At 47.2% G+C, this 27,619-nt stretch overlaps 1 protein-coding gene across 2 annotated transcripts in view; it reads left to right on the forward strand.

Moving 5' to 3' along the window:
• Positions 1–26,035, forward strand: part of LOC135897665 (sentrin-specific protease 1-like) — a 38,339-nt gene extending 12,304 nt beyond the window's left edge. Inside the window, exons 7-10 of one of the 2 annotated variants that reach the window (XM_065426359.2) lie at positions 512–635; positions 3,571–3,758; positions 9,818–9,938; positions 25,690–26,035. In XM_065426359.2, coding sequence (XP_065282431.2) covers positions 512–635; positions 3,571–3,758; positions 9,818–9,938; positions 25,690–25,876 — 620 coding nt within the window. In that variant the 3' untranslated portion in view covers positions 25,877–26,035. Of the gene's footprint in view, positions 1–511; positions 636–3,570; positions 3,759–9,817; positions 9,939–13,607; positions 15,124–25,689 lie in introns of those variants that run through there. The other variant, XM_065426358.2, reaches the window with a different exon arrangement.
• Positions 26,036–27,619: the final 1,584 nt, after the last annotated feature.

The raw sequence follows: 27,619 nt of genomic DNA on the forward strand, positions 1-27,619 counted from the left end.
CTTTTGTTTTTAGCTTGCCTGGGATGTCCGTTTAAATACGTATACGTGCATTCAGCCAGCCAGAAAGCGGTCACGAGTTGTTGGTGCAATAATATAGTGTTTTCTTGCATGCTTGTTGTCTGTGTATACTCAATGAATTGCCTTGTCTTTGGAAAGATGCATGCGCAGTTCAGAGATAAAGACCAGATCTTCACTCAGAGTGCGTCGTCTGCTCAAACGAATTATCCAGCTGTGACCGCTGGCTCGTTTTCGGCTGCATGTATAGTGCGCCGAACCGCCGTTAGGGCTTGTACTGAGATGGCTACCAGCTCTTGCATGGCGGCCCGACTTAATCTGGGCACTCTGAAATGAGCTGCAATTTGTCCACGGGTTCTAAAGCACCCGCGTTGGTGATATCACGCGGGTCCAAATGTTGCCAAAAACAGCGGCTGCGACCGCGCGCGTTTTGCGCTTCGCGAGATTAACGTCTGAATAATAATAATAATAAAAAGAAACGCGGATGTTGGTTCAGCTTTCCAGAAGAGCACGACAGCCTGCAACCGTCAGAGGTTCATCAACGACATGTTCCTGTGCGGATTCCACTTCGCCAACATCATGGACATCGCCCGAAAGGATACCGGCATAAATCCGTGCACGTAAGTGTCCCACGCGAGATATACTCCTTATCGGCAATTACGAACAATTTAACTCGGAACCAAGTGCGCCGCTGTCTCGGAGGCGTCGAAATCTAATCTGCATGGTACGAAAGATTACTTTTGCATCAGTGCTCACATACCGCGACGCTGTCAGACTCGGCGCCCTAAACTTGCACCTGTGTATGGACGATGCTTCGGTTCACGGACGCCGACTCACGGACGACGATTGGAGCGGTGTACTCGGATTTAGGTGCACGTTAATATAATCAACGCCTGGGCACGTAAACTCATTCTGAAGCCTTATAACCACCGAATCTGTCACTGTCTAGCGCAGTGTAAACTTCTGGCGCGACGAAATAAATAAATAAATAAATAAATAAATAAATAAATAAATAAATAAATAAATAAATAAATAAATAAATAAATAAATTCTCTCAATTTTAGTTAGGCGGTCGCGAACAAATTAAACCAGAGCAGTCCAACACCGTACTTGTGCCGCTTTTCTAACAATTTATTTTTGTGCACAATGCACGTTAAAAGGAACAGCAGGTGGTCAAAATTAATCCGGGGTCCCTCACTACGGCGCGCCTCATAATCATATCGTGGTTTTCGCACGTAAAACCCCAGAACTTAATTTTTTTTATCAACTTATTTCCTTGGTTATACGGTTCTCTTACCGTCGGTTGCACCGAATGGCTTTGGGTAGCTCTAGATATACAGTTTACTCTGTGCTTCGAAATTACACAACGTGGGAGGTGAAGGCCGACCAATCACCTCGCATCGGGGCCACAACGTCGCAGTTTGGGAACGCGCTGTCTTGGCGCTTTGGCAACAAAGCCCATGCTGGTGGCGTCCATTAGCGTCTGACAAAGCTGCCTACTTTAGAAAATGGCGGTGTAGTTGAATGTATTCTACTGCAGCGTCGTGTGTTAGCGCTGAGTAAATAACAAGATGGAGCCCCCCCCTCTCTCTCTCTCTCTCTCTCTCTCTCTCTCTCTATATATATATATATATATATATATATATATATGTATGCTCTCGCTGAGCAACAAAAAACTTGCGGTGCCGACTTGCACACTCCTCGGCGCTCACCTGTCGCGCTGATCTCCCACCCTCAACTTCCGGCATCGAACGCAACTTCCGGGAACGCGTATATATGGCAGCCAACGGTGCAGTCCTCGCTTACGGATGACATTGCATACGGACGCGCACGGAACCGACGCGAGTCGCGAATTACGAGACGCACGTCAAGGGTTGGGTGCACTTTGCAGCATAGAGTTTCCTACAAAAATTACTAGAGGGAACTCTGGCGCTGCAGTCGTTGTCCTACCATGGGAATGATGGGGAGTACATGGATTTGCCTGATCTTCGTGCTTGTGGATTCAGACGTTCTTGTGGCCTTGTATATTACGCTATATAAATCTTATTGTCGTATATTTCAGCGCAATCTATTTTCTTCGAAGTGCAGAAGACGCCGGGAACGCGTACAATTGCTAATAATTGCAACGATTGAGCTTGTCTAGGTGGCGAAATCGAAACGCGCCAAGCGTCTCAAGGCACTGGCATGCCCGCGATAAATTCATAAGGGCGTTTCATTCGCTTGTCGATGCATGCGTCCGTGGCTTAATGGTTTCAATATCAGGCTTCTGCGCTAGAGTCCCTGTGTTCGAATTCTGCCGTCGCACAATTTTAATGATGTTTATTTAAATATTTATTGCGCAACATACTGTTGAAAATGACGAATTTACAAAGTCACAAAGCCATTTGAAGCCAAAAGGACGAAGTTTAGGCAAATACATGTACTTCCCATAATTCCCATGCTGGGACAACCGCTTCCATTGCAGCTCCCGTAGACACTAGCGCAAGAGTTCCCTCTGGTAATTTTTGTAGGAAACCGTATGCTTTGCAGAAGCGAAGCTCGCGCCTGGTTTGAGCGCGTTCAGATATGTTGGTGATGGTCTGAGAACTTGGATGCGCGTTGACGGTCGCCCTTGTTGGTATATACGACACAAACACTTAAAGAATGACTGAGCGCATGGAAAGCCGGGGACAACAGGACGCACGGAAGCGTTTGTGCGTGTCCACTTCATTGTGCCCCTCTGTCATTGCACTGAAATTACACTATGACTCCAGTATGGCCAAGAATTGTTATTACATGCGTAACAGCCATTGGGCGTGCGCTGAAAATCACCAGTGGTTCATAGCGTTTGGGAACGCAGCGCGACTCCGACGTATGGGGCAGAAACCGAATACATAGGACTCTAGCGCTGTCCTACAGATTCTTGCCCGTCAAACTCCTAACAAAAATAAATAAATGAGAACAGACGTTCAAAGTGTTGGAATTGTTGCACTTGGCAGAAATTGCTGCTGTAAACGTAAACCAGTGGGTTGTACTGGTGGCCCAGCGCTGTGGAGGGTATAGGGTTCCGGCCTCTCCCTTTTCGAGACACGCCGGCACTTCTTTTGACACGCGGCTTTGTTTTGGTGCATATGCGGTGCAGAAAACTCATGTGGTCGCAAAACCGAGCGTGCGTCAACAGCAGTGTATACGAAGCCCCCCTCTCCTTTTATTCTACCCGGAACCGACCCCGTGCACGTGTGCGATTTTATGGCAGAAATGCATCTCGGGCCATGCTGCGCAATCGTCGCATCCATTCTTCAATCGCTTGTTTCGCGTTGCATTGGTATCAGCGGGGCAGCCAGGCAGGCTGAGTATGGAGCATAGCCTTCATAGCGTCTCCTTCCAAGAGCGGCCGTCCCGTTAGCTTGGCGCTGTAGTGGCAAAGCATTGCGGACTGCGCCACGGGGAGTGCGATTGTTACAACGGTTACTCTGTGCGACACTTACAACTTACACGGGATCAAGGGCGATCTCTCCGACGCGTTGCAAGTAGTCGCTGCGGACTCCCACGGAAATGATTTCGCCACGCCGACAGGTACATCGAGAGGTACAGGAAGTGTCACCACACGGCCCTGGAGACGTACGGCTGCGCTCCACCCGACCGGCTGCACAAGGACGCGGAGAAGTTCTTCGAGTTCCTCACGCAGAAGTTCGCGGACAAGTGCAGGGCGGAGTCCAAGGCGGGTGGCGTCGCCATGGTGTCGCGCCTCACCGACAAGGACGGTGAGCTTGCGCATACGAGCACTCTCCGCAAGCGCGAACGAGAGAAACGTTCGCAAGACGTCGAGTTTTGAGCCGGTCGAACAAGGAACGTCGCTGGTAGCCAACGTTTGCGGCAAGGGGGTGCTTGTCTTCGCTTCGACAATCTCTCCTTTTGAAGGCGTTGGTTACAGCGACATTCTTTGTTCGAACACTGCTGACCACTCTATATATGATCTATAAACACGGCAACCTTTATTAAAGCGGCACGTTTTAACTGGTCATCGCGATGGCAATTATACGGATACTACAGGCGAATTTTCGTCGACGCCCATATAAAGTGAAAGTGCAATAAGTAGCGCACCGCGCGCTCCCGTTGTGGGGGAAAGCGCGAGAGGGTGACCCGAGAAGGATGGTGGCTTCGTCGATCTCGTGACCTACAACAGTGGGCGCGCGGGAAGACGGTGCGCGTCAAGCCGGCACTCCCGCACACAGCTGTTTGCTGAGGTGTTGGCGAGGGTGTCGGCGAGGGTGCCGGCTTGATGCGCACCGGCTTTGCTGGCGCCCATTGTTGGAAGTCACGCGACCAAGAACGCGCCAGTGGGGATGTGGGCGTCTGCTCCTCTGTACCCGCCGTGGCTGCGCATGGCGGTCCGCGCGGCTGAGCGCATACACTGTAAAATAGTTGACACCCTTAAAAGTGAAAAAGGTGTAAATGTGTCTATAACTTACACCATTAGGGTGTGAATAATATAACATACACCCTAATGATGTGAGTTATAGACATATTTACACCCTTTATCACTTGTAAGGGTGTAAATTATTTTACAGTGTAGGCGGCTCGCGCCCCGTATTTTGGAGGTGATGTGCGGTGGGGGGGGGGGGGGCGCAAAAGCCAATAGGCCAAGCAGGGACGCCCGATGGCTTTGTAAGTTTGGGAAAGGCGGTGAAATATAGAAATGCATGGGCTCGGGCCTGCCCGCGGGGCCCGAGCCCACGACCTTTGTGCTGCATCTCGCTCCAGCACGAACTAAACGCACAGGATGATGTATATCAGCCCCCGGTGCGAATAGACTCTGTCTCCCGTCGCAGATCGCTTTCAAGAAAGAGCCCACATGGCAGTGCTCAGCCGCCGCCGGAGTAGAAACACCTTCGGTGCCTCGCGCGCAATGGAAGACGCGCTTCCTGATCCCCGCCTTGCTCCGTTCAGCGCGCGAGATGCGCGCGCTTTCAGTCGCAAGCACAGCACGGCGCGCGGCCACGATGTTGTCGCATCTGGACTTTATACGGAACATCACACCGACGCCGACGGCGAAAATGCGTCTGGAGCGTCCGCATAACTGCTATCGCAATAAAACGAAAGGGATGCGCGGGGTCTCGTGACGTAGATTCGCGAGATAAACACTTTTTTTTTTGTCCCGTGCTCTTATCACGTTTGCCAGGTGTCGTGTGACGCACGATGGACACTCAGAGCTTGCTTCCGTGCGTGGTATAGGCTGTGTGTGTGGAGAGGGGGGGGAGGGGAGGCGCTACACTCCATATGGGGCTACTCTCACGTGGTACATAATAAATTAGCGCTCTGCAGAGCTTCCTTGCTTCGAACATGAAATAGCTAACCGAGTGCACGTACAAGTGAGAAAACGTATGATCACTAGAAGGACGTGTGTCATGCTCGGGCGCCTGCGCGCGCAACGCTGTCTTCGGGCAGCGTTACAACAAAGGTCTTTATGAACTTCAGTGAACACCGATCACGGATTGTGTTTCACGGAAATCGCGGTTCCCCATATCCAAGTTCCAACTGTATCGGCAACAAAGTCAACAAATGTGGCTTTCATCCTCTGCTTCTCTTGCTATGGCATACCTGCTACTAAAGTGAGAACAGGTACTGACTGTAACTCATTTCGCCTCCTACAAAATCTGCTCCAGGATTTTCTCGACGATTCCAACTGCTGTATTTGCAGAAAAATGAGTAGTGTGCCGCAGCTCCTGGTACCCTGTATGTGTGGTCGTCTTTCATCGTCCTCTTTTTAAAAATAAACTAGTGAAGGTTAGAGTGGTAGTTAGCGACGCATGCGTCCACAGAATATCGATCGTCGCCATTTGAAACACCTCGCTCTCTGTACTTTGCGGCCACGCGGTCGGACCTTATTTGCGGTCCGACTGGGCTGAGTCGGCTGGTGAAATTTTCGGGTGGGCTTGAGATGGGCCGCGGTATTGCTTTGAGACACTGGAACGGGCCTGGGCGGGCAAACATGCGCAATTTCCGGGCCCGGCCCGGGCCCGGACCTAGAGTCACGGCCCGTGCTGTGCTCCACGAGAAGGCAAGGGGCAACAATAAGAGCTTGCTACGCATTGCCGCCACTCAGCGTTGCGGTAGCCAGTGAGATTGAATCACGTTTGCTTGTGCGCGCGCGTGACACTACGCTCGGTGATGTAACTATAATAGTAAGCGAGCGTTTACGGTAACTTATGCATGGTTGATAAGATTACGAACCTTACTTCGTGTGGTTGTCTAAAGCATAATGTAATAATAAGCACAGCGCAGTATCGCTATCTATGCTTTGCTTTTCGGGCGAAAGTGCGATATTCCTTTTCCATATTTATACCAGGTCTCCCACGTAACTTGAGCCAGACTTTAAAAATATGCAAATGCCACATGTCTCGACAGAACCAAGGTAATGTTGTTTGCTGACAATTTTCTCATTTATACTTTTCATCGAATTATTAAAATTTAATTATGGAGTTTTACGTGCCAAAAGCACTTCCTGTTTGTGAGGCACGCCGTAGTGGAGGACTCCGGAAATTTAGACCACCTGGGTTTCTTAACGTGCACCTAAATCTAAGTACACGAGTGTTTTTTGCATTTCGCTCCCATCGAAATGCGGCCGCCATGGCCGGCATTCGGTCCCGCTACCTCGTGCTCAGCAACCCAACAAGTTTCATCGAATTATAATATTTGACAAGTCGATTAAATAATGAAGAATAATTAAGACTATAGGGGAAATTTGGCGGAACGCTAGAAATGATCGGAGTATCTCCAATCGACGGCAAACAGCACCTTGGTTCTGTCCAGTTACGTGTCATTTGCATATATTTCAAGCGTGGCTGAAGTTACGTGGGACACCCGGAATAGGCGAGTGGCGTTTCTTTTCTTACCAGAAACAACCGCATGAATCGCGCTAATGTATAGTTTCGTCAGTTCTGGATAGATCCGAAGACAGGATAGACATTATTAAATAATGCTTGACATTAGTGCCAGACGTCATGCCATACACGCTGTAACGGGACATCTGATGCTGCAGCCACACACTGTTATGTACTCACGTTAGCATTATAGTGCGGTTAAAATACTATAACTTAGGGCATACGACTAATAATTACGGCCGAGAGCGCCAGTTGCCCCGAAAAATGTTAAAGCGGGGACATAATTATAGAGTTGCCCTGTTAGAGTAAGTTGGGCGCTGGCTATATTAGATGTACTCTGTTCTCGATAGTTCGCCTCGTACCGCACCGCAGCCTCCGGGATCGGGCGGCGCGCGTCGCCCAAGCTCGGAGGCCATATGACCGCACCGTTGAACGTCTTACAGAAATTACTAGAAAGTACTATATGGCGCTAGTGATAGCGCCATACAGTGATATGCAACGTCTGGTTAATATCTGTGGACAGGAAGGTGAGAATTTAGGATCGATATTTAGCGTTAAAGAATAAGGTTTTATGGTATTCAATTAAAACAGTGAATAGGCAGTGTGAACACAGGGGCACGAAGTAGTACTTCGTGCCCCTGTGTTGACACTGTCTATTCGGGTTGACACACTATACGGGTGAAAGAATACAATTACCTTGGTTTTGGTAAACTAATACCAGTGAATTTGGTAATAGTAGTGGCATCGATAAACAAAGGCAATATATATAATGAAACAGGAAAAAACAATAATAGCTAAAGGGAAGATAATTGCGGCCATGAAACACTTAGCGCTATGGGGATACAATAGGTACGAGTTGCTCCGAGGTGTCTGGGAAGGGGTAATGGTTTCAGGACTTACATTTGGAAACGCGATTGTCTGATTGACGTTAGGGGCACAACCAGGATTCGATGGCAACCAAAGGTCTGTGGGACGCCTCGCATTGGGTGCTCACGGGAAGACTACAAAGGAAGTTGTACCGGGTGGTATGGACTGGACAAGTTCTGAAGTGACGGAAGCGCAGATTAAAATTCACTTCGAAGAACGACTGAGGAATATGGAAGAAAGTACATGGGTTGCGAGAGTGTTCAGGTATTTGTACAGGAAAAACATTGATTCACTGTTGAGGAAAATAACTAGGAAGCTTACTAGCAAGAATGCGACCGGTATAGTAAGCAACATGGCAACAAAGAACGACAAACGCAAAGTCAGAGAGGTGCAGACAATCTCCTGAGTTGTGGAAAGGCAAATGAAACCTGCCATGAGTAACTACCTAAGAGAAAAAAAACAAACCCAAAAGGAAGCTCTTTACTTTTCGAAGTGGAACCAGGATGCCTTATAGAACGCGTGCTTATTTATAATGTACACCAATGAAGAAGAAGCATGTGCTTGCTGCGGTAAATTTAGGGAAACGATGGTACATGCTTCATTAGAATGTGAAAATATCTGCCCAGCTTTCGGTTTAGGCTCCTCTGGCCTCCTTGAAGCCCTCAAGTTCAGGGACAGCAGGGGGAACGTAAACGTGTCCTCAGTAGAGATTAGTAAAATGCGACTAGAGGTTTGGTGGCAGAAAAGTAATGAGACCACAAATAACGGAGGCAAACAAAAACAAAGTTCTCAATAGGGGTTCAGAAAGTTTGATGATAGAAATATTTTGTCTGTTAAGAAAAAGAAATGGTAGGCAAAGCATTAGGCTAAAAAAATTAAGGAAAGAAAGAGGCTGGTGGCGCAACACACCGCGCCTTTTGAAAGGGAACGCTCAGAGCATCCATCCATCCATTCGTCTACGGGAAGTTCAAGGCGGTTCAATAAGCATGGGAACGATGGACTAGATGGACTGTATACATCCATGCAATTTGCCTAAAGAAAACTATAATTGCCCGGAAATTAAGAAATGTACTCGTTCTTGCTAGCCTAACATTGACCTCTAGAGCAGTCTTCGATTTACATTTAATTATATTCTTAAATGCCACTATTACAATGCGTGTATACGTTGCAACGAAGTGTTGTGCTGATGCATGATGCTGATGTACGTAAATGCATGACGCTCTGAGTAGGGCAGTATCTAGTGGTGTATTTAATTTCATGGTTTCGTCAAAGTGCGTGAGAATGTTGTGTTTAATTTGACGTTTTTTTTTTAAGTGTACGACAATGCAAACAAAATGCTTGCGCCTCTGCTGCTGTCTCTGGCAGTATGGGAGCTAAGGACTCCCTCAAGCCATCCTTGAGAATGGCTTTTCCCTTCGCCTCCCATCACATGTATTGTGATAATCAATCAATCAATCAATCAATCAATCAATCAATCAATCAATCAATCAATCAATCAATCAATCAATCAATCAATCAATCAATCAATCAATCAATCAATCAATCAAGGACGTATGAAGCACAATAAAGAACGCCACAAAGACGTTTCAGATCACAAACACCATATCCATGTTCTAACCGAGAGACGCAGTTCCCTCTACACTCTAAAAACAGTTGCACCCTTTGGGGTGCTTTTTTTGTCCCACAACAATAATCGTCACCTGTCTTGCCCGCGTTTCCTTTCTTTAACGCTGCGAGCCCGGTACTTCCCAGTGACGAACGACATGCGCGTTATCAGTGTGACGCAGCATTCTCGACAGGAAAGTAGTGAGCGCCGAGTTTTCAAGAAAGGAAACGCAAGCAACGCAGATGACGATTATCGTTGTGGGACAAATATACACCCCAAAGGGTGTAAACAGTTTTTAGAGTGTAGTAAACTTAGCAGGAAATCTACGTTGTAAAAGGGCAAGTGACCGCGGTTGCGTCGAGGTGCTTTCGTTTTCGGGTTATGGTGGCCGCGCTCAAAAGTGACAGTTACGACTGATTTCATGCCAAGTGTATAGCACATGACACTTTTGTGTACCTCGTTCCAGGTCTCTCGGATGCGGAGAAGAGTTGCGACGGGTACAGGTTTATCGGACAGTTCTTCCGTTGCGCCAAAGCTTTCATGAATGCGACGAGCGACAGCCGCCAGGACACCGCGCACATTTGCAGGTAAATGGTGAACATTGAAAAAAAAAATAATATGTAGAAGCGATCGACGAATATTGTGAGTGCGAGCAAATATCCCGAACAAACGGACGAGCAAGCGAGCTCCGGTCGCTCTTCATACCTCTGCCCGCCGTGGTTGCTCAGTGGCTACGGTGTTGGGCTGCTGAGCACGAGGTCGCGGGATCGAATCCCGGCTCTAGGTGCGATGCCTCACTATATGCCGCTAAATGAAAACACGTATATCAAATTTCGCATTAAAGAGTATCGTAATTGTCGGTTAACTTTCTTTTGGCCACCCTAAATGAAAACTTGGAAATATATGCAAGAAACAATCACGAACTCGTTAAAAAAATGGACACGCGAAAGGACAGGACGGCAGAGAGAAATTAACCAACTAGCCCAAATCATATTTATTATTTACAGACGTCTGGCAACACCGCTAGAGCATCAAAATGTCTCGTGTTTCTTCCTTGGAGGGAGAAAAAAAACTAGGGGAGAACGTCACGTGACAAAAAAGAAATAGAAAAACAGGAGCATTGAGGGAGAAAAAAAAAACAACTAAGAGGGCCCGACGTCACTTTTTGCGAAGCTCAGTGACGCCGGAAGTTGGCGTTACTCCACCATGTAGTCGGGGCAGATTCCTCTCTTTGCATTCTTCGGGGATTCGACGTCGGGGATTCTTTGCATTCTGGAGGACGAACGACCGAAATCGTGGCCAAACCCCCTCGGAGGAACGGGCCGTCGCGCGACCAGATCGCTCGTTCGACCAATTCGTCGCTCGTCACACGGTAGTGATATGAGCGATTGGACAATAGCGCGAAGGTGGAACTGGATACACAGTCTTGGTCGAAAGTTCCCAGGCCGCAGTGGCCGCGTACGGAGCAGCCGGGCTTCCCTATCGCGGCGCTAGGCGACGCAGTTGCGGGGATAAACGGGCTTCAGAGGGAATATCGTTCTCGCTGTCATGCTGTGGTGCGGCAACAACTAGCGAGCTCTTCCGCGTGCCCCTTTACGAGTCTTGCCCTCACTGAGGGCGCTCCGCGCGTCAGAGAGGAGCTTCGCCGGGAGCGTTTTCTCAATATCTTCGTGCTCCCGACGGAGGGCTCCAAAGCCCACGTCTTGGGTTCGAGGATAAATGAACAGCAAATTTCGACGCTTATATGATTCGGTAAACAAAATTTGAATTTTGGGCGTTTAACGAACCAAAGCTACACCTGGGCTACCAAGCATGCCGTAGTGGAGGGCTACGAATTCAAATATCCGAGGATCCTGCCAGGATCATCCTTAACGTGCGATGAAATCTCGACAAAATGGCGTTTTCGTTTTTCGCGTCCATCAGAAGAGCAGCCGCCGCAGCCGGGATGGAATCCATGTCCTTGAGCTTACATCTCAACACCTTAGCCAACGAGCCACCGCGGCGGGTGCTTCGGTAAACAAATCCACGCGCGTTCAAGAGAACTAAAAAAATAAATCCTGGGCACCACTACCTCACACGCGACGGGAACAGGCAGATGGACACAAACGCGGATGCTGGTTACCGTAACAATTGCGACTGCGTTCTAAACCCGAGACTTAACCTCGCCAGAACACCCTGGTCGTTTGGCTAAGCTTCGCGATATGAGAGAGTAGTTTATACGGAGCATCGCGTCATAACCTTGGCGGCAGCTCTGGCTTCAGTTCCTTCTTGTCCGCAGCTCATTCGCGCGGCGGGAGCACGAAAGGTAAAAGCGCAGCTCAATGCCGCACTAGCTGACGGGCCGCTTTATGACCACGGAGCGTATGACAGCGATAAAGCGAGAGCGATGTTCTTTCTCGCTCGCTTTCTAGCCTCGCAACCAGCGAGCGTCTGCGAGCGCCGTTGACCCGTTGACGGCAGCGTCGCGATAGCTGAGCGTGGCTGCTGCGTGCACGGTCGCCGCGGCCTGGGAACTTTTAACGAAGACTGTACACCATTCAAGTACTACCGATTGTCGCACGGAACGAGCAAACGACTAAATTTTGACACACGCACGGGTAACTTACTGCGAGACCCTTCGCCTGTTACGGACGAATACATACCCCTCCCTCACACGCTATCACACTATGTACCCCGACATCTACCTGAGCCAGACGTGCAAGGTGTGTAAAACTGAATCAGCAACACTCCCCCACATGCTATGGGAGTGCAAACGTCAGTACCCAGACCTTAATTCAATTCACTGGTTTCCCGCTCACGTAGGATCGGTCGAGGGTGCTCCCACGAACCTCAAAGAGTCTGCCCACGAGGCTGCGCGTGACCTCACCGACCGCGCTTCCTCTATAAGGAGCACTGACTCCCCTTCTCTCTACGGTCACAGGGACGCTCCCGCTACTCACAACGATATTATTAAATATTTCTACATGCCCAGAAGGGTCTTTCCACCCCCTCACCCCAAATTGAATAGGGCGCAAGCCGTTTCGCTTAGGCTTCTACAGACCAGCACATATCCGTGTCTGTCCGCTCTCCACGAGGCTTACCCCGACGTGTATCGCGACGACACCTGCCCGTCCTGCGGCCAGACCGCCACTCTACCTCACATGCTCTGGGAGTGCGGGTCGACATACCCCAAGTTCATCAAGGAGGAGTGGGACTCGCTTCTGCGTTGCCCAGCTCCAGAAAAGCAAACCCTGGCCGTCCGGCGTGCCCGCGACCGGTGGGCTAGACCTGCCGGTCCCTACGTGGGACTAGCCGGGTGCGCGACGAGTTCGCGACCTCACCGGACCTGCAATAAAGTTTATTCACTCACTCACTTTATCCCGTGAGCCTCTCGTCGAGATGGCACGCCGCCCTGCGCAGCTCCCATCTCGACGGCCAACTCTGGGCGACCCAGCAGGCCTACGAAGCGGCGAAGAGGCAAGACTTCGACGTCCCATCGTGGGAGGCCTAGGCCCAGCCGACTTAACTGCTGGTGCTCATTAAAGTTCACACACTCTCTCTCTCTCCCCTACAGTAAAACACATAAACTTAACAAGGCACGCGTCATACCAGTTTCGGCGCGTATTTGCTGCCATCATACCGGCAACACCGGGGAGTCGTCGCTCACATGGGGTACGACTCGGAGGCGACGAGCCATCTCGATCGCGTTGCTGTCGCGCGCAAGATCCCTGGCATGGGGTTTGTACTTGAACCCGCTACAAAGCTTCGTGCATGGCTCGATTCAGACCGTGAGTCAGACATCGAGTGCAACGCTATGGAGGCTAGAGGTACTTTTTGCGGTGGCTGCGTTCGCACTTGGAAATAGTTCGATGTTTTGTACCACAATAGTCTGAAACTGTTCTATATATGGGCTCAGTATTGAACGAAAAACGCCGTAGCCCTTCGAAAAAAAAGAAAACTGCGGTACACGGCTGCTAATGTTTTCTTTTATATCGATTTGCTTTTCAGTATTTCTTTTTCGTTCCTTTTTAAATTTGATTTATTCGCAGCCCGTGGCGGCAGCCTCGCGTGCATGCTCACGCGACATAACGCCGTTGGCGCACAGCAAAGCATGGACGGAACGCGCGGAGTGATGCGTAGTCTTACCGAACTTCTTGCGTAGCTTCCACAGCGTTGCATCTGCAGTAGCGCGCCACGACCGACGGCCGGCGCTACTAAAAGCTACCTAGAACCAAAGAAGGTTCAGCTCCCAGCATGCAACGCGCCGAACGGCCAGCGGGAAAGGAGAAAAGAGGAGCGAGCGGCTGCAGAGGAGGTTGGCTTGTGGACGCAAGGCGCGCTCTCTCTTTTTTTCTTTCCTGCATGGTTCGTTCTCTGTTTTCTTTCGATGTTCTGTTGGCGTGTTTAGCCAATCACACGCGCTGCAAACAGTTGTTCGCTGGCCTCGACCGTTGTGCGAGATCTGAGAGGAAGGACCGCTTGCTTGATGGTGCCGCGAGTGGAAACGCTGCCTGCCGGTACGTCAGCTCGGGATGCGCTGGCGGGAACGCGCGGCGCGTACTACGAAAGTGCAGTGAGACTACGGCACGATCTTGGCTTTGTCGGCGCGGGACGCAAAGACGTTCAAGAAGACAACCACGTTGACTGGGAAGAATGGATCTCGAGCGTGACGGTGCGATACCGTACAGAAGCTTTGTACAGACGTAGCCGGCCCACTCGGCACAATGAGAGCTGTCGCGGTAGGCCTTGCTTTCCGTGGAGGAAAGAGTGCGCGGGTTTGGTGACGGAGTTTGTGGATGAAATTCCGCGCACCCCAAAGATGCGGACGAGGCAAAACGAGTGCTACGAGTATCTAGTCTTCGAAACAAACGTCGGCGGCTGCCGTCGCATCACCCGGTCACTCAGCGGTCGTGTGCTCCGGCGATCAACCCGGGAGAAAACCCTGAAGTCGATCCACGCTTCCAAGCTCCCAGAGTCTGCAGCGTCGCGTCGCCACCCGGTTGGATCTGCGGACTGGTTCGTTGCCCTGAAAAAGCTGCTAACCGAGAAGTCTTGCTTTCCGAAACGCCAAACAAAATCGAACCTCGTTCACGATGTCGTCGAGTCGCCCGGCATCACGCGGGCAATGCAGCGCGAGGTGGAGGCGGCCTTGGTGCCGACGCCGGCCGATGAGGTGCTCGTGTCGGCCTTCCGAATCCACATCCGCAGGGCCGACATGCGCACGCTCGCCGACGGCGAGTGGTTGAACGACGAAGTGATCAACTTCTACATGAATCTCCTCGCGGAGCGCTCCAAGAAGGAAGGCTATCCCCGCGTGTACGCGTTCAACACGTTCTTTTATCCCAAGCTGGTCGCCAGCGACTACGCCGGCGTCAAGCGATGGACGCGCACCGTCGATTTGTTCTCCTTCGACATCGCGCTGGTGCCCCTGTACCTCGGCAACACGCACTGGTGTCTCGCTGCCGTGGACTTCCGCAGGCGCCACATTGCCTACTACGACAGCCTCGGCCCGCCGACCGGGAGTCCGCGCTGCCTGTCCGTGCTGCTGCAGTACCTGGAGTGCGAGAGTCGGCAGCGGCGCAACCACGGGCTCGCCGGGGACGACTGGAGCCTGAAAGTGGTGGACGTGCCTCTGCAGCAGAACAGCAACGACTGCGGCATGTTCGCCTGCCAGTACGCGGAGTGCGTCTCGCGGGACGCGCCCATCTCGTTCGGGCAGCGTAACATGCCGTACTTTCGGAAACGCGTGGCCTACGAGATTCTGCACAAGACCATGCTCTCGGCGTGAGGCAGGTGTGGAGGCGTACCTTTGTTTCCCTTTGTGATTCTCCCAACTCTGCGTTCGAGTAACTTGCGCACTCCAGGATGATGTAAACCGCCTTTCATTGCGGATGTGGTCATTTTACTTTGATAATGTCAACTGACTGAAGGATCATTGTGGACTGTACTGAAATTTGTTCCAAGAAGTGGCAATAATCACAGTTCCGTTGTCACAGGAGTACTTAAATATTGCATAAAGGGCTACATTCCTTTTTTTAGGCGTTACGCTTTGCCGCACATAATTTGCCACAGTGCAAAAAGCTGCTAGACAGTGATGAAGTTTCTCACTCGTACAACTTGTATCATTTCTTGATTTTGCTGTTCCTGCGTAAAAGAGAAGATAATTCACATTCTTACGATGATGTTTGGGACAATGCACATTGCCAAGTAACTGTTATTTTGAAACCAGCTATATTTTTAATTTGTTCTTCTTAGTGAAATAGGCTGTTTTCAACTAATTGTTTGAAATGGCAAAGGTATAGTAATGCAAAGCAGAAACACAATTCGTAACAACACATTAGTTTGTTGTATATACCTGCAGTACGTGTTCAGGCTTTCTACATTTACCCATCTAATTGTATACCCATATGTTTGTGTGAAAGTGTGCCCCTTTGTCAACGTTCACATATTTTAACTGGGGATGTTTGAACAGTGAAATTTCCTAATCTAGTCGAATGCGAATATTTGAGGGGAACAGCCTTGAATATTGAATATCTTCACATTTATAAACAAACTGAAATGTAATGTTAATATAACTTTATCCCATATGAATGAAGTCCCTTTAGTAAAAAAAGGGGCTGGGCTAACTTATGTATATGTTGGGTGTAATGCCATCGATAATTGAACATCCGATGCTACACGTATTGTAAACTATGAACAACTGTTTTCGATTTATCTGGTGCACCACGCTGGTGGCAGGAATAAAGCAAGAGAACAAGATGTCACAACATGTGCGCAGAGTGTTGTGCTTGCTGAAGGAGCCAAATGTCGTGCTACAGTCTCACAGATTGTTTTAAAGGGATGGAAACACGGTGTGACTGGCCAAAAATGTATTTAGCCTTATTGGCTACCAAAAGAAAACATTCATATGGGGGCTGCCTAAATACCCTGAAACTCCTATTGAATGACTGTAAATTATTTATGAGGAAGTTAACTGGCCCCTTAAGTTCACTTGCAAATGCCTGCCTCTGCGCACAACCGTGGATCAACCGTGGATCAACCGTGGATCTTGTGCAGCAGAATAATTCTGAAGGGCTCTCAGATCCATCATTCCTTCTTCTGCGAGACTGCAATGAGTGGTTTTGTTTCTTATATAAAAATCTTGAATGTCTTATTCTATTCTTGAATCGAGTTGCACAAAACTGTGAGACTCATGTTTGAAGTTTCAAATATTCGCACGCTCCTAGTTTTAACCTTCGCTTCACATAGGTGTCAAGTGTGATAACACGGTCTGCAAACGCCATCTGGTAATTTGCTTTTGTGGCTGCATGTGAAGGAAACTAAGGGGGTTGAAATTACTCTCGAGTTTCCCGTTAAAGTGTTTCTCGTACCCTGTGTGTTCCTAAAACATCACAGTAAAACCCGTAGTTGGATTTTAATTAATTTATTTATTTATGTGCAAAGCTGTTAAACTGTTATGAGCAAGAAGGCTTAACAGGAATGGATAAATAATGGGCTGGGAATGGAGCGTGCTAAGCTACACGTGAATGAAGCCAACAAATTGCATCCCAACCTGGTTGTTCAGTGAGGACATGTTCTAGCATTTGTTTCAAGTAAGCGCTATATGTCATAGTTTAAATGGAGGAAGCACAATTTAGTTATTTTGCTCACCTACAGAGCACTTTGTTTTCCGCATTAAGTATTGTAATTGACCTATAATGCTGTTAGTAGCCATTACTTTTTCCTGGCACATTCACTGCCTGTCCGTGCAGTAACATAGCACAAGTAATGTTTTATGAGGTAGCATAAATTTATCTGTATGCTTGGTATTTTCTGTGTGCCTTGTGTTTATACTGAAATGATTACTGTGATAACCATAGTGTTCATTGCTTGTGCATGATGGAGATACAATTTTTGTGCTAACTTTACATGTGCATTTTCCAGAAGCATGGATTCAAAAGCCACCTCTGTAACTGGCATCATTTTATTCTGATGTTGTTTGTGTTAGTTTAAGACGTAATGAATCGGATGGATGGTCTGTGTGTTCTTGGTATTACGTTCAAGAAAATGAAAATGAGCCATTTCCTCTTCAACAGTTTGTTTGTTTATTTATTCATATACCCTAAGGCCTTTGCAGGCATTACCATTACATGGAGGGGGGGGGGGTGCTTATAGTGCAGTGGGGTTATTTTCACAGACTAAAAAATTAAAAGCACAGCAAGTTCGCTTGCAGCGTGAACATGAAAATGCAACATAATGCAACGTAATATAAAGTACAATACATATGTTAGTAAAGGGTTGAAAGGAGATTGTGTGATTATACATTACATTACAGTACATTATACACATTGCAAAAACAAGGCATCAAATATTCGGGCTCTTCTAAAAGTTGGAAAAAAAATTATTGCAACTCTGCACTGAATAGGTGCTTCAATGTATTAACAAATGAGTCGTGAACATGCACAGTTGTTGCACTTGGCAGTTAGTTGCAGTGATAGAGGGCAAGAAACAGTGGCGAGTTACGAAGCAGGTTAGTGCTTGCAAACATGTGCTGGGTTTTATGTACATGATCCAAGCGTGGAAAAATGAGATGGCTGGTCTGATCTGCAAATGCAGAAACCACGAATTACTCAAATAAACTCTGTGAAAGTGCGAGAGGAGAGTGATAAGCCTTCACCTTTCTAGTGCAGGTAGTTTCAATGAGACTTGGATAGCTGTCACACTATGGAAGTGCGAATTAATGCCATTGCAAACAAAACTTTCTTACAAAGTGCAAACTTCTCACAGTCATCTGTAGAGAGGTGGTCTGAGTACTGTAATGAACTTTGTGGCTCTTGGAAAGAAAATTTTACGTTGATCATATGTGTACTGTGTTCTATGAGACTAACTTTACACATGAATAAGGATTGGTCGTATATTCATCCTTTGGAGATTACTGGCAACATTAATGCAATTAGAAATCGTTCCTATGATGGATGTGTAATTGGTGGGAGATAGGTTTTATATGTTATGATGAATATTGTGATGATTATGATGATGAAAGTAACAAGATAGAGACAGAGTCGGGATGTGTGTAAGTGCAGGGCACTTATTAGAGAGCTTGACATGCTTCCTATAATTATTACATACATACATACATTCATGGCACTCATGGCCTTTTATTTGCACAGTCCCTGTACTAGGAACCCCTTACATTAAGTTGTGGAATACACAAGTCAAACAAGCCAGTGTTCACGGTTATATAAGTGTCTGAAGCTTTTACCCAATCTGCAGAACTGATGCAGCATGTCATTCTTCTATGTGTTTCACTGACGAGCACTTTAGCTGTGTATGTTTTTTATTGTAGCTGTTAGCTACGAGTAGAAGCATAGACTTGAGGACCTTTGACCTCTAACAGCAGATTTCTGTGCTATCGGGAGCTGCTCCATATTAACTCTCATTACTGCCAGAAATGTTCTCACTTTCAGTGCTTTTATGTGACAGCTAGTCAAGCATTAACCGAAGGTCGCTCTGTAATCGACTGCATGCTCTCGTGTGCGTGGAAACGCTACATAACAGGACGTATAGCTCATAATAATTTGTGCATACGCTGTCAAAGTGATGACTGATAAAGCAACCCACAGGGGGTAAAATAAAGCTGCACTTGATATTTCTCAAACACAATTACCAAATTAATGTGCACTCAATCATGAGCATCTACAGTTGTTTTAGACATCGTGAAAACAGCGTATATGTCTGACCAGAAAAGTCACAACCTGAATGAAGATTCTGTGTCTTTTTTCATGGCGGCTGTCATTTTAAAAGCTATCCTGCCAAATCAACCAAAGCACAAATTTCGAGTCTCTTTATTGAAGAAGGGCTAGTAGTACTGGAGGCCAATCTTAAGAATACTTCCAGTCGAAGTTTTTTTCTCGACTCTCCAATCTACCGAAAATGGCCAAACCTGACAAACAGCTAAAGTGCGGTTCTCATTTCAGAGGGTGCATGATGTTGCTAGTAGAAGAATTACAAAAGAAATATATAATAATGTGTAGAAAAGTTGCCGAAGAAATTTGATTTCCATAGGCGTGGTAATGAAAGAGTTAGTGTGGTTCTTGAAGTAAGCTGTTATACAAGCAAAGGCTACTTTATTTTGCCAAAATGTTGTATTTTAGAATGCTGACAAGAATTGCGATGGAGTTTTTGAAGATGCAGTTTTCAGTTGATTCCAAATATCAAGACGGCAAAATAAATGACGTAGCACGACTTCACACAGCAAAGGAGGATTCCATTTTCATTGGAAATGCTGAAACCTAAATGATGTAGGGAGGTGTGCTTCCATAGATAATTCAGGTGTCTTATATAAAAAGAAAAAGAATATAGTCCCCCAAGTACCATTAAACTCCTTTCATCCTCCATTTAACCTATGAGGACTGTTTGCTTTTTTCCCAAACGCCACCTGGTTGTGTTGACATCGATGCTTGCTTTGCTATCTCAGTCATGACAGGCTGTGCACTCTGAACCTGGAAGGCGAATATAAAAAATAGAAACATTGAAATTTGAAAAAAAAAAATGAAGCATTACCATGTGTATCTTGATGACCTTGTCTAGTCACCTGACTTCCTCACTGGCTTGCTGCCTGCCATTCAGTGTTGGCTGAAGGAATTCAGCCAGTATTCGGCACCCTGGATTCGATACTGAAACTCGGCAAAAAGGAGAAAAAAATCCTGGTTTGTTGCCTGTAGGCAACAGTTGTCCAAACAGGGTTACACGTGCAGTGCTATTATGTGCACTATTAAAAAAAAAGAAAAAAATAGCACATGTTCTGCATTCTTTTGCTTCTTGTCAAAAATGCTGCTGTTGAAGATGGATTGGTACTTGCTTGCCCAATTTTCTGTCCTAATAAATTAAGGTGGCCCTAAATGCACTAATTATTGCTAGGAAAAAGGGTCTAGCCGTGTTACAAATGGTGGTTATCCTCAGTCAGTTTAGTTGTTTGGTTTTAAACTACCACATCACCATATATATATCTAATAAAATGTCATTCAGTGGGTCATAGAGTGGTGATCACTAGGAAGTGGTAGGCTTATGTCACCAGTGGTCACAAATAAGTAACTTTTCTGAGTTTACAATTCGTAACGTTTTATTCTGCCATGTCATAATGGATATCAGTGAAGGTTTCTTTAAATTAATGATGATGTGATCAGTATTGCTAGTAGGGCTATGTCACTAGTGACATAGGTTGTTTCTCAGGTTGATGTACTACTTGTAATTTAGGGTAATAGATATCAAATTAAGTTTCCTTCAATGGGTGGTTCAATATTTTGCACCATGTAATGAGAGCCTTGAGTCATTAGTGATCACAAATCACTCTTTCACAGTGTCATGGATAGCCTTCATTCAACCAAGTAATCATGAAATGACTGAAAAAATGAGCTTATTCTTAACTATTCAATAGGGCCAAGTCACTAGTGATTGTTAGTGAACGGCTCAGTTCACGGAGATTAGGGCACCCTGTCTTCATGGAGAACCGTCAGTCATTCTGATCAGTGATTCTGGAAAATAAAATGCATTAGTCACTAGTGATTATGAATAACTATCTAGGACATGCCGCCTGCAGCTTCGATTATGCTGTCATGGGCCTAAGTAACGTTTTCATGGAAAAAACGATTATCTGACCACTGCTATTAAAGGGTCAAACAGCTGCTCAGGACATAAATCGAGATAACTGCGCTGATAGGAAGAGTGCCTATTGTATTGGTTAAAACAAGCCGTGTTTTTCGCTTTGAACTTGGATTTATATTTTTAATTTTTGACTAAATGTCGCGACAAATAACCTTTGGCACCCCACTTGGCAAAAACATGAAGATGCATAAGAGGTCTATAACTTTATCGTCTACTAGTCTACGCGGTTCCTGGTCATTCTATAGTATTGAAATGCAGTATAATTTTCAGGGTTCTAACTTTTTATAACTTACAATGCGCAGATAGGCCTTCATTAGCAGTGGGCAGAAAAGTGGCGCTGCCTTTATCTTTCCTTTCATTGAGTTGGCTTGGCTCGTCTATCCACAGAATAACGACGATGGGGGCCAGCCAGCCATGACATAGGTGTGTACTTGGGGGAAAACGTGGTACAAATATAAGAAAGGTCTGTATAACGAAAGTTTTTGTACCAGCTTTTTATTTTCAAATGAGGTTGAAAAGGTTAAAATGTAGGTGGTGAATCTCGCTCGCACTAACTCCTTTGAATGCGGAACGATGGACGGCTTTCACAAATTGCAAGGTGGGCTATCGGTATCGCCCTTATTTTTAGCGTTGCTAGAGGAGGCACTCTCTTAGAGGCTGCTCAGATTGAAAAATTCTGCTTACAAGATATTCACGTGCTTTTGGAAGTAAACTCTGCAGGTGTAAACACTACGAATGGTGAGCTTTGTGTTTCGCCATAGAAAACTCGGCCCTTAAAGTTAGTTGTCAGTCCCTTTTACCGATAAGGCCACATCATTAATAATCACCAGTGATTGTGCTGTAGTGCTTGTGATTTAACACGTCATCATGAATATCAAGTGAAACATTACTCAATAGATGATTCAATGGGTCGCACTAGGAAGCTATAGACTTGGGCAACTAGTGGTTGCGAGTCGCTTCTATACTACACCATTTAATGCCATCGTTCAGCCGTGTCACTGGTGCGGGTGAAAGTGTCATTAAGTGTAAGATTAGCTGATAAGCCTACACGCAGTTGTTTCTGGTGACTGCTGTGTTAGCACTGCTTTCGATCTCTGTTGTCATTTAGAGCTGTTGCTAGGGCGTGCGCTTAACAGCATGCAAATGGAGAGCCGCATTTCTTAACGATCTGTTTTCGTTTGCAATTCTTTTTGCCCTTCGTCATTGACTCGGTTATCAAAGCGCTGATATTATCTCCAGAATCGGCCTCTTGGTGCGACACATAATAAGACAGAAGAATGGGGACTGTCCGGATTGATGAAATGGCACTTTATTGCAAAATAGATGGGGTCCAGTAAACGGTGGCCACATGACTTCACCGGTTCCTTTTGCCTCCCGCAGTACGGCAAAAGTGTAACTTGTTCGTGGATTTGCTGGTTTTGGGTCATGCTGTAAGTTAACAGTGTGGCGCAGACGAAGACCAATAAGACGGGAAGGCGCCACACAGTGCCCATTTGTCGCTTTCGCGTCTTATTGGTCTTAGTCTGGTCCGCGCCTTTAAGCGTTCTCAAATGTTCAGCGGGCATGGGTTTTGAGATTTGTTTATCATTACTCTACGGCCGCTACCTTTCTGTCGATATGCTACCTTGAGACCGGGCAAAACATGCCATCGCGATCACCTCCATTTTCCTTGCCGCGCTCACGTCTCGGAACTGTAACGTAGCAGAATAACCATATTTCTGTATACACTCTACTCGAAGCGAAGCCGTGGTTTCAAGCGCAAGCATAACTGACCAGCTCTTCAAATCGGATGTGTTTTTCTGATACCGCGAACCAAGCGAACGAGGAAGTCGCTTGGAAGGGAAGTACGAAGGAACGCGCTGAGCGCGCGGCCAAGTACCGCCACCTAGGGGAATGTGGCGGTAACGTTGAGCGGAGTGGAGGAGGAAAGTAGACGAATGCGCGCTGGGTTGACCTTAGGTAGACTTAAAAGTTGACCTCCCGTGGCAGGTGCTACTGGTTTTCACTGCTATGCAAACGTAGTGGGTTCGTCTCGGGTGCTGTGGGTACGAGTGAAAGCGTGCGACAGTGAGGGCCGACGATGGCGGCGCAAGGGGAGGAAGCGCGCCGTATTCCGTCGCGCGCATTGCTGCATGGCACCGAAGTAACGTATGGAGCGGGGTCATTGTACTTTGGCCGCGCGCGCTATATCTTGACAGCGGTGTGCTTTGGGGGCAAAGTTTACGTGGGCCGACGGCTCGTAGCTTCGCGTGTGCTGTGTTCTGACCGCTGAGTTTGCGTTCGTTGAAGTGATAGAAGCACGAAGGTCACTTCGCTCGCTGCTGCTGCAGCGATTCGTCACGCCAGCGTTTTACAGCGTGCCCGCGGTCAGTGTTTGCAACGGGGAGTTCTACCCCGGTGGCTGCTGCGTGTTGCGCGGCCGCGCGAGCTCTGTCTTGAATACGAGCTGTGATGCGGACAGTGTAGGCGTCAAGGCGCACCGAGGGCCTATATCGTCGTGCGCGCTACAGCACCTATACAATTGCGCGTCACCAGCGTTCATGAAGTGAAACGTCACTGTAACTTTTTGATAACGTTTCGTCTCATAATAAAGCTCGAGTTTGTCTTATGCGCTACACTTCTAGCGAACAAAAGTGTACATCTGCACGCGGAACAGAAGCGCGAATAAACGCAAGGGAGGAAATTTGGCCACTAGAGCGAAGTTACGACGACAATGCCAGTAAACGGTGCGTACCAGAGCTTCATCCGTGGAGTTACAACAGAGACATTTAGCATAGTGTGAAAGGCGCTGCGTTTCCAGAGCGAGTACGAGCGGGTCTAAAACTACATATGCGCGGTAGTCGATGCAGAAACCCGTAGCGATAAAGCTCTTTTAACGGCATTCTGCACGCAGGTGCCAAGTGCCCCGACGCAAACGACGGTTAATTTTGTTATAGACAACAGATGGGGGTACACTGCGGTGGTGGAACGGACGCTTAGGCTGACATCATCATCATCAGCCTGGTTACGCCCACTGCAGGGCAAAGGCCTCTCCCATACTTCTCCAACTACCCCGGTCACATACTAATTGTGGCCATGTTGTCCCTGCAAACGCCTTAATGTCATCCGCCCTCCTAACTTTCTGCTGCCCCCTGCTACACTTCCCTTCCCTTGGGATCCAGTCCGTAACCCTTAATGACCATCGGTTATCCTCCCTCCTCATTACATGTCCGGCCCATGCCCATTTCTTTTTCTTGATTTCAACTAAGATGTCATTAACTCGCGTTTGTTCCCTCACCCAATCTGCTCTTTTCTTATCGCTTTACGTTACACCTATCATTCTTCTTTCCATAGCTCGTTGCGTCGTCCTCAATTTGAGTAGAACCCTTTTCGTAAGCCTCCAGGTTTCTGCCCCGTAGGTGAGTACTGGCAAGACGCAGCTATTATACACTTTCCTCTTGAGGGATAATGGCAACCTGCTGTTCATGATCTGAGAATGCCTGCCAAACGCACCCCAGCCCATTCTTATTCTTCTGATTATTTCTGTCTCATGATCCGGATCTGCCGTCACTACCTGCCCTAAGTAGATGTATTCCCTTACTATTTCCAGTGCCTCGCTGCCTATTGTAAATTGTTGTTCTCTTCCGAGACTGTTAAACATTACTTTAGTTTTCTGCAGATTAATTTTTAAACCCACTCTTCTGCTTTGCCTCTCCAGGTCAGTGAGCATGCATTGCAATTGGTCCCCTGAGTTACTAAGCAAGGCAATATCATCAGCGAATCGCAAGTTACTAAGGTATTCTCCATTAACTTTTATCCCCAATTCTTCCCAATCCAGGTCTCTGAATACCTCCTGTAAACACGCTGTGAATAGCATTGGAGAGATCGTATCTCCCTGTCTGACGCCTTTCTTTATTGGGATTTTGTTGCTTTCTTTATGGAGGACTACGGTGGCTGTGGAGCCGCTATAGATATCTTTCAGTATTTTTACATACGGCTCGTCTACACCCTGATTCCGTAATGCCTCCATGACTGCTGAGGTTTCGACAGAATCAAACGCTTTCTCGTAATCAATGAAAGCTATATATAAGGGTTGGTTATATTCCGCACATTTCTCTATCACCTGATCGATAGTGTGAATATGATCTATTGTTGAGTAGCCTTTACGGAATCCTGCCTGGTCCTTTGCTTGACAGAAGTCTAAGGTTCCCTGATTCTATTTGCGATTACCATAGTGAATAGTTTGTAGGCAACGGACAGTAAGCTGATCGGTCTATAATTTTTCAAGTCTTTGGCGTCCCCTTTCTTATGGATTAGGATTATGTTAGCGTTCTTCCAAGATTCCGGTACGCTCGAGGTTGACAAGCCGTTAGATAAACGTGTTTTATTGTGCTTTGATACCTTTGAGTCATCGCACCCACTGCGCCTAATTGCACCCGCGCGGCGTGTGCTATTGAAAAGCTCGGCTTATCCGCATAGCACAACTACAAAGCGGGTGAGCTTGCTGCAGCTGGACGCGATGTGAATCTATTCGGGATAAATAATAATAATAATAATAATAATAATAATAATAATAATAATAATAATAATAATAATAATAATAATAAACCTGTCTCGCGTTATATCTGGAGCGTCGTAGCAAACAAAACTACTCTCCTAAACGTGCAGTTCCAAAAATGAATACATCAGGTCTTGCAAACCTGGCAAAATGAAAGTTACGCGATTTCGAATTCGCAGGGCGGTGCGCAAGTACCAGCGATGCATAGACAGAGCCCGACAGACGAGCCACTGCCAGGACAAGGTGGAGCTGAACGGCCACCTGGACTCCATGGAGCAGCTTATGCTGGCGAGCCACGAATCCCTGTGCTCCGCCAGGGGAAGCGAGGAGTCCGAGGGGAGCGGAAACGAGAAAGGGAACCGCTAGGCTGGCGCCCTCTCGGCCACTGCTGCCATCTCCCCACGGTTTCCCCATCGAGGAAGAAGGAAGCGCACTGTTTACTGTTGGCCAGACACAAATTCTTTGCTGCATTAAAACAACGTCACCTATGTTCTAAGAGAAAAACGGTCGTCCAATTATTAAGCATGTTGCAGTGAGAAAGAGAGAGAGCTTTATTAAGAAAGCCCGCAGGTCCCACACCCTGTGAGAATCGATGTTATGAGAAGCAGCGTGCTGGGAGCCTACCAAGTTAACAAAACGACAATGAGAGCATCAAAACGGAGGTGGCCGTTTCTTGATTTACGTGAGACGCGTGTCATGACATTCATGTCATGACCTATCATTTATGTTCCTCATACACTCTTGTCATAGTACGCAAACTTTGGTACATACCAAGACGTAGGCGGCTGTTTCATGACCTACATGACACGCATGTCATGACCTATCATTTATGTTCGTCATGCACTCTTGTCATACTATGTCAATTTTCGTACCCACTAAGTTAACGAGACGATCATGTGATCACCATGACCTAGGCGGCTGTTTCATGACCTGTTTCTGAGGTCATGAAACAGGTCATGAAATGCGCGTCAGTGGGGCGTCGAGCCGGATGTTACGTCACGCAAAAGTGAAAGTACCCCCCAAATGTGGAAGTCCTCGATACCCGTAGAGTGGTTTCGAAACATTAGACAAAGGCGTATTAGCCGCGTTTACATGATTGTGACAGTAGCGCATAGCATCATATCTTTAGCACCTCTCATGATGTAAACGTGGACGGTGCGAGCTAAGCATTAATGCACCAGCCGAAGGCAGTTTACGGAAGTAGAGCGACGTCCAGTGCACTCCTGTAATCGGCTACCATATCTCATGAGAGGGGGTAGAGAGAGAGCGAAATCTGGCGTTGTTCCTTTCTATTCGTAGCTCTTGACGCATTCGCTACACACAAGCACAAGATCGTTTCGGGCGCTTTCGCACAAGGCTTTTTGTGCTACACGGAAACGCCGGCGCATTTCCGTCTAGTGCATCGATCCACACCGCGAACATCATGTCATCAGTGTGATGCGCGAGAACGTTCAAAGCGCTGTCGTCACGTTCGTATAAACGCGCCTTATGAATAATGTCGAATGTAAACTAAGAGACTGAGCGAAGCAGGCTTCTTCACACAAAGCCTCTTACAGTTGAGAAGCTAACTTTCAGAAACCGCTTTGCTAATTTCCAGAACGCAGACAAGAGCTCAGGAACAACAACAACAAAAATGACGACGACGACAACAACAAAAATCTCTTGAGAAGCACGTAAACACCGCATGTCGCCTCTACGTCAACGCGATGCCCATTTATTTGTTTTGAGCAAGTTTGCAAGACTGCCCGGTTTCCGCGAACCGGCCGGATTTTCAAACCTGCCTGGCATATAGGTTTGATGGAAAAATAGGCGATTTGTCCTCGCACGTCTTGCTGACGATGGCGCTTGCGCCAATTTTTGCGTGTGAGGCATGGCCTGGCAAATGCGAAAACATTGCGACCGTAACTGGACATATAAAAAGGTTTGCTTGTTTGGCTAGTCAAGGGTGTCGTCAGGAGCTGACAGGGAAACAACATTCAAAGAGGGAAATATGGGATAATCTGCATTCATTTTATTGCTCTGTGCTTTTGATTTTTGGGTTCAGAAAGACTGTTTCTCTCGGTTACACTTTCATGTTTTGCACTGTAATCTCTGTACTACTTTTAACTA

This window comes from Dermacentor albipictus, chromosome 6 (assembly GCF_038994185.2).
Source record: "Dermacentor albipictus isolate Rhodes 1998 colony chromosome 6, USDA_Dalb.pri_finalv2, whole genome shotgun sequence".
Taxonomy (NCBI): Eukaryota; Metazoa; Arthropoda; class Arachnida; order Ixodida; family Ixodidae; genus Dermacentor; species Dermacentor albipictus.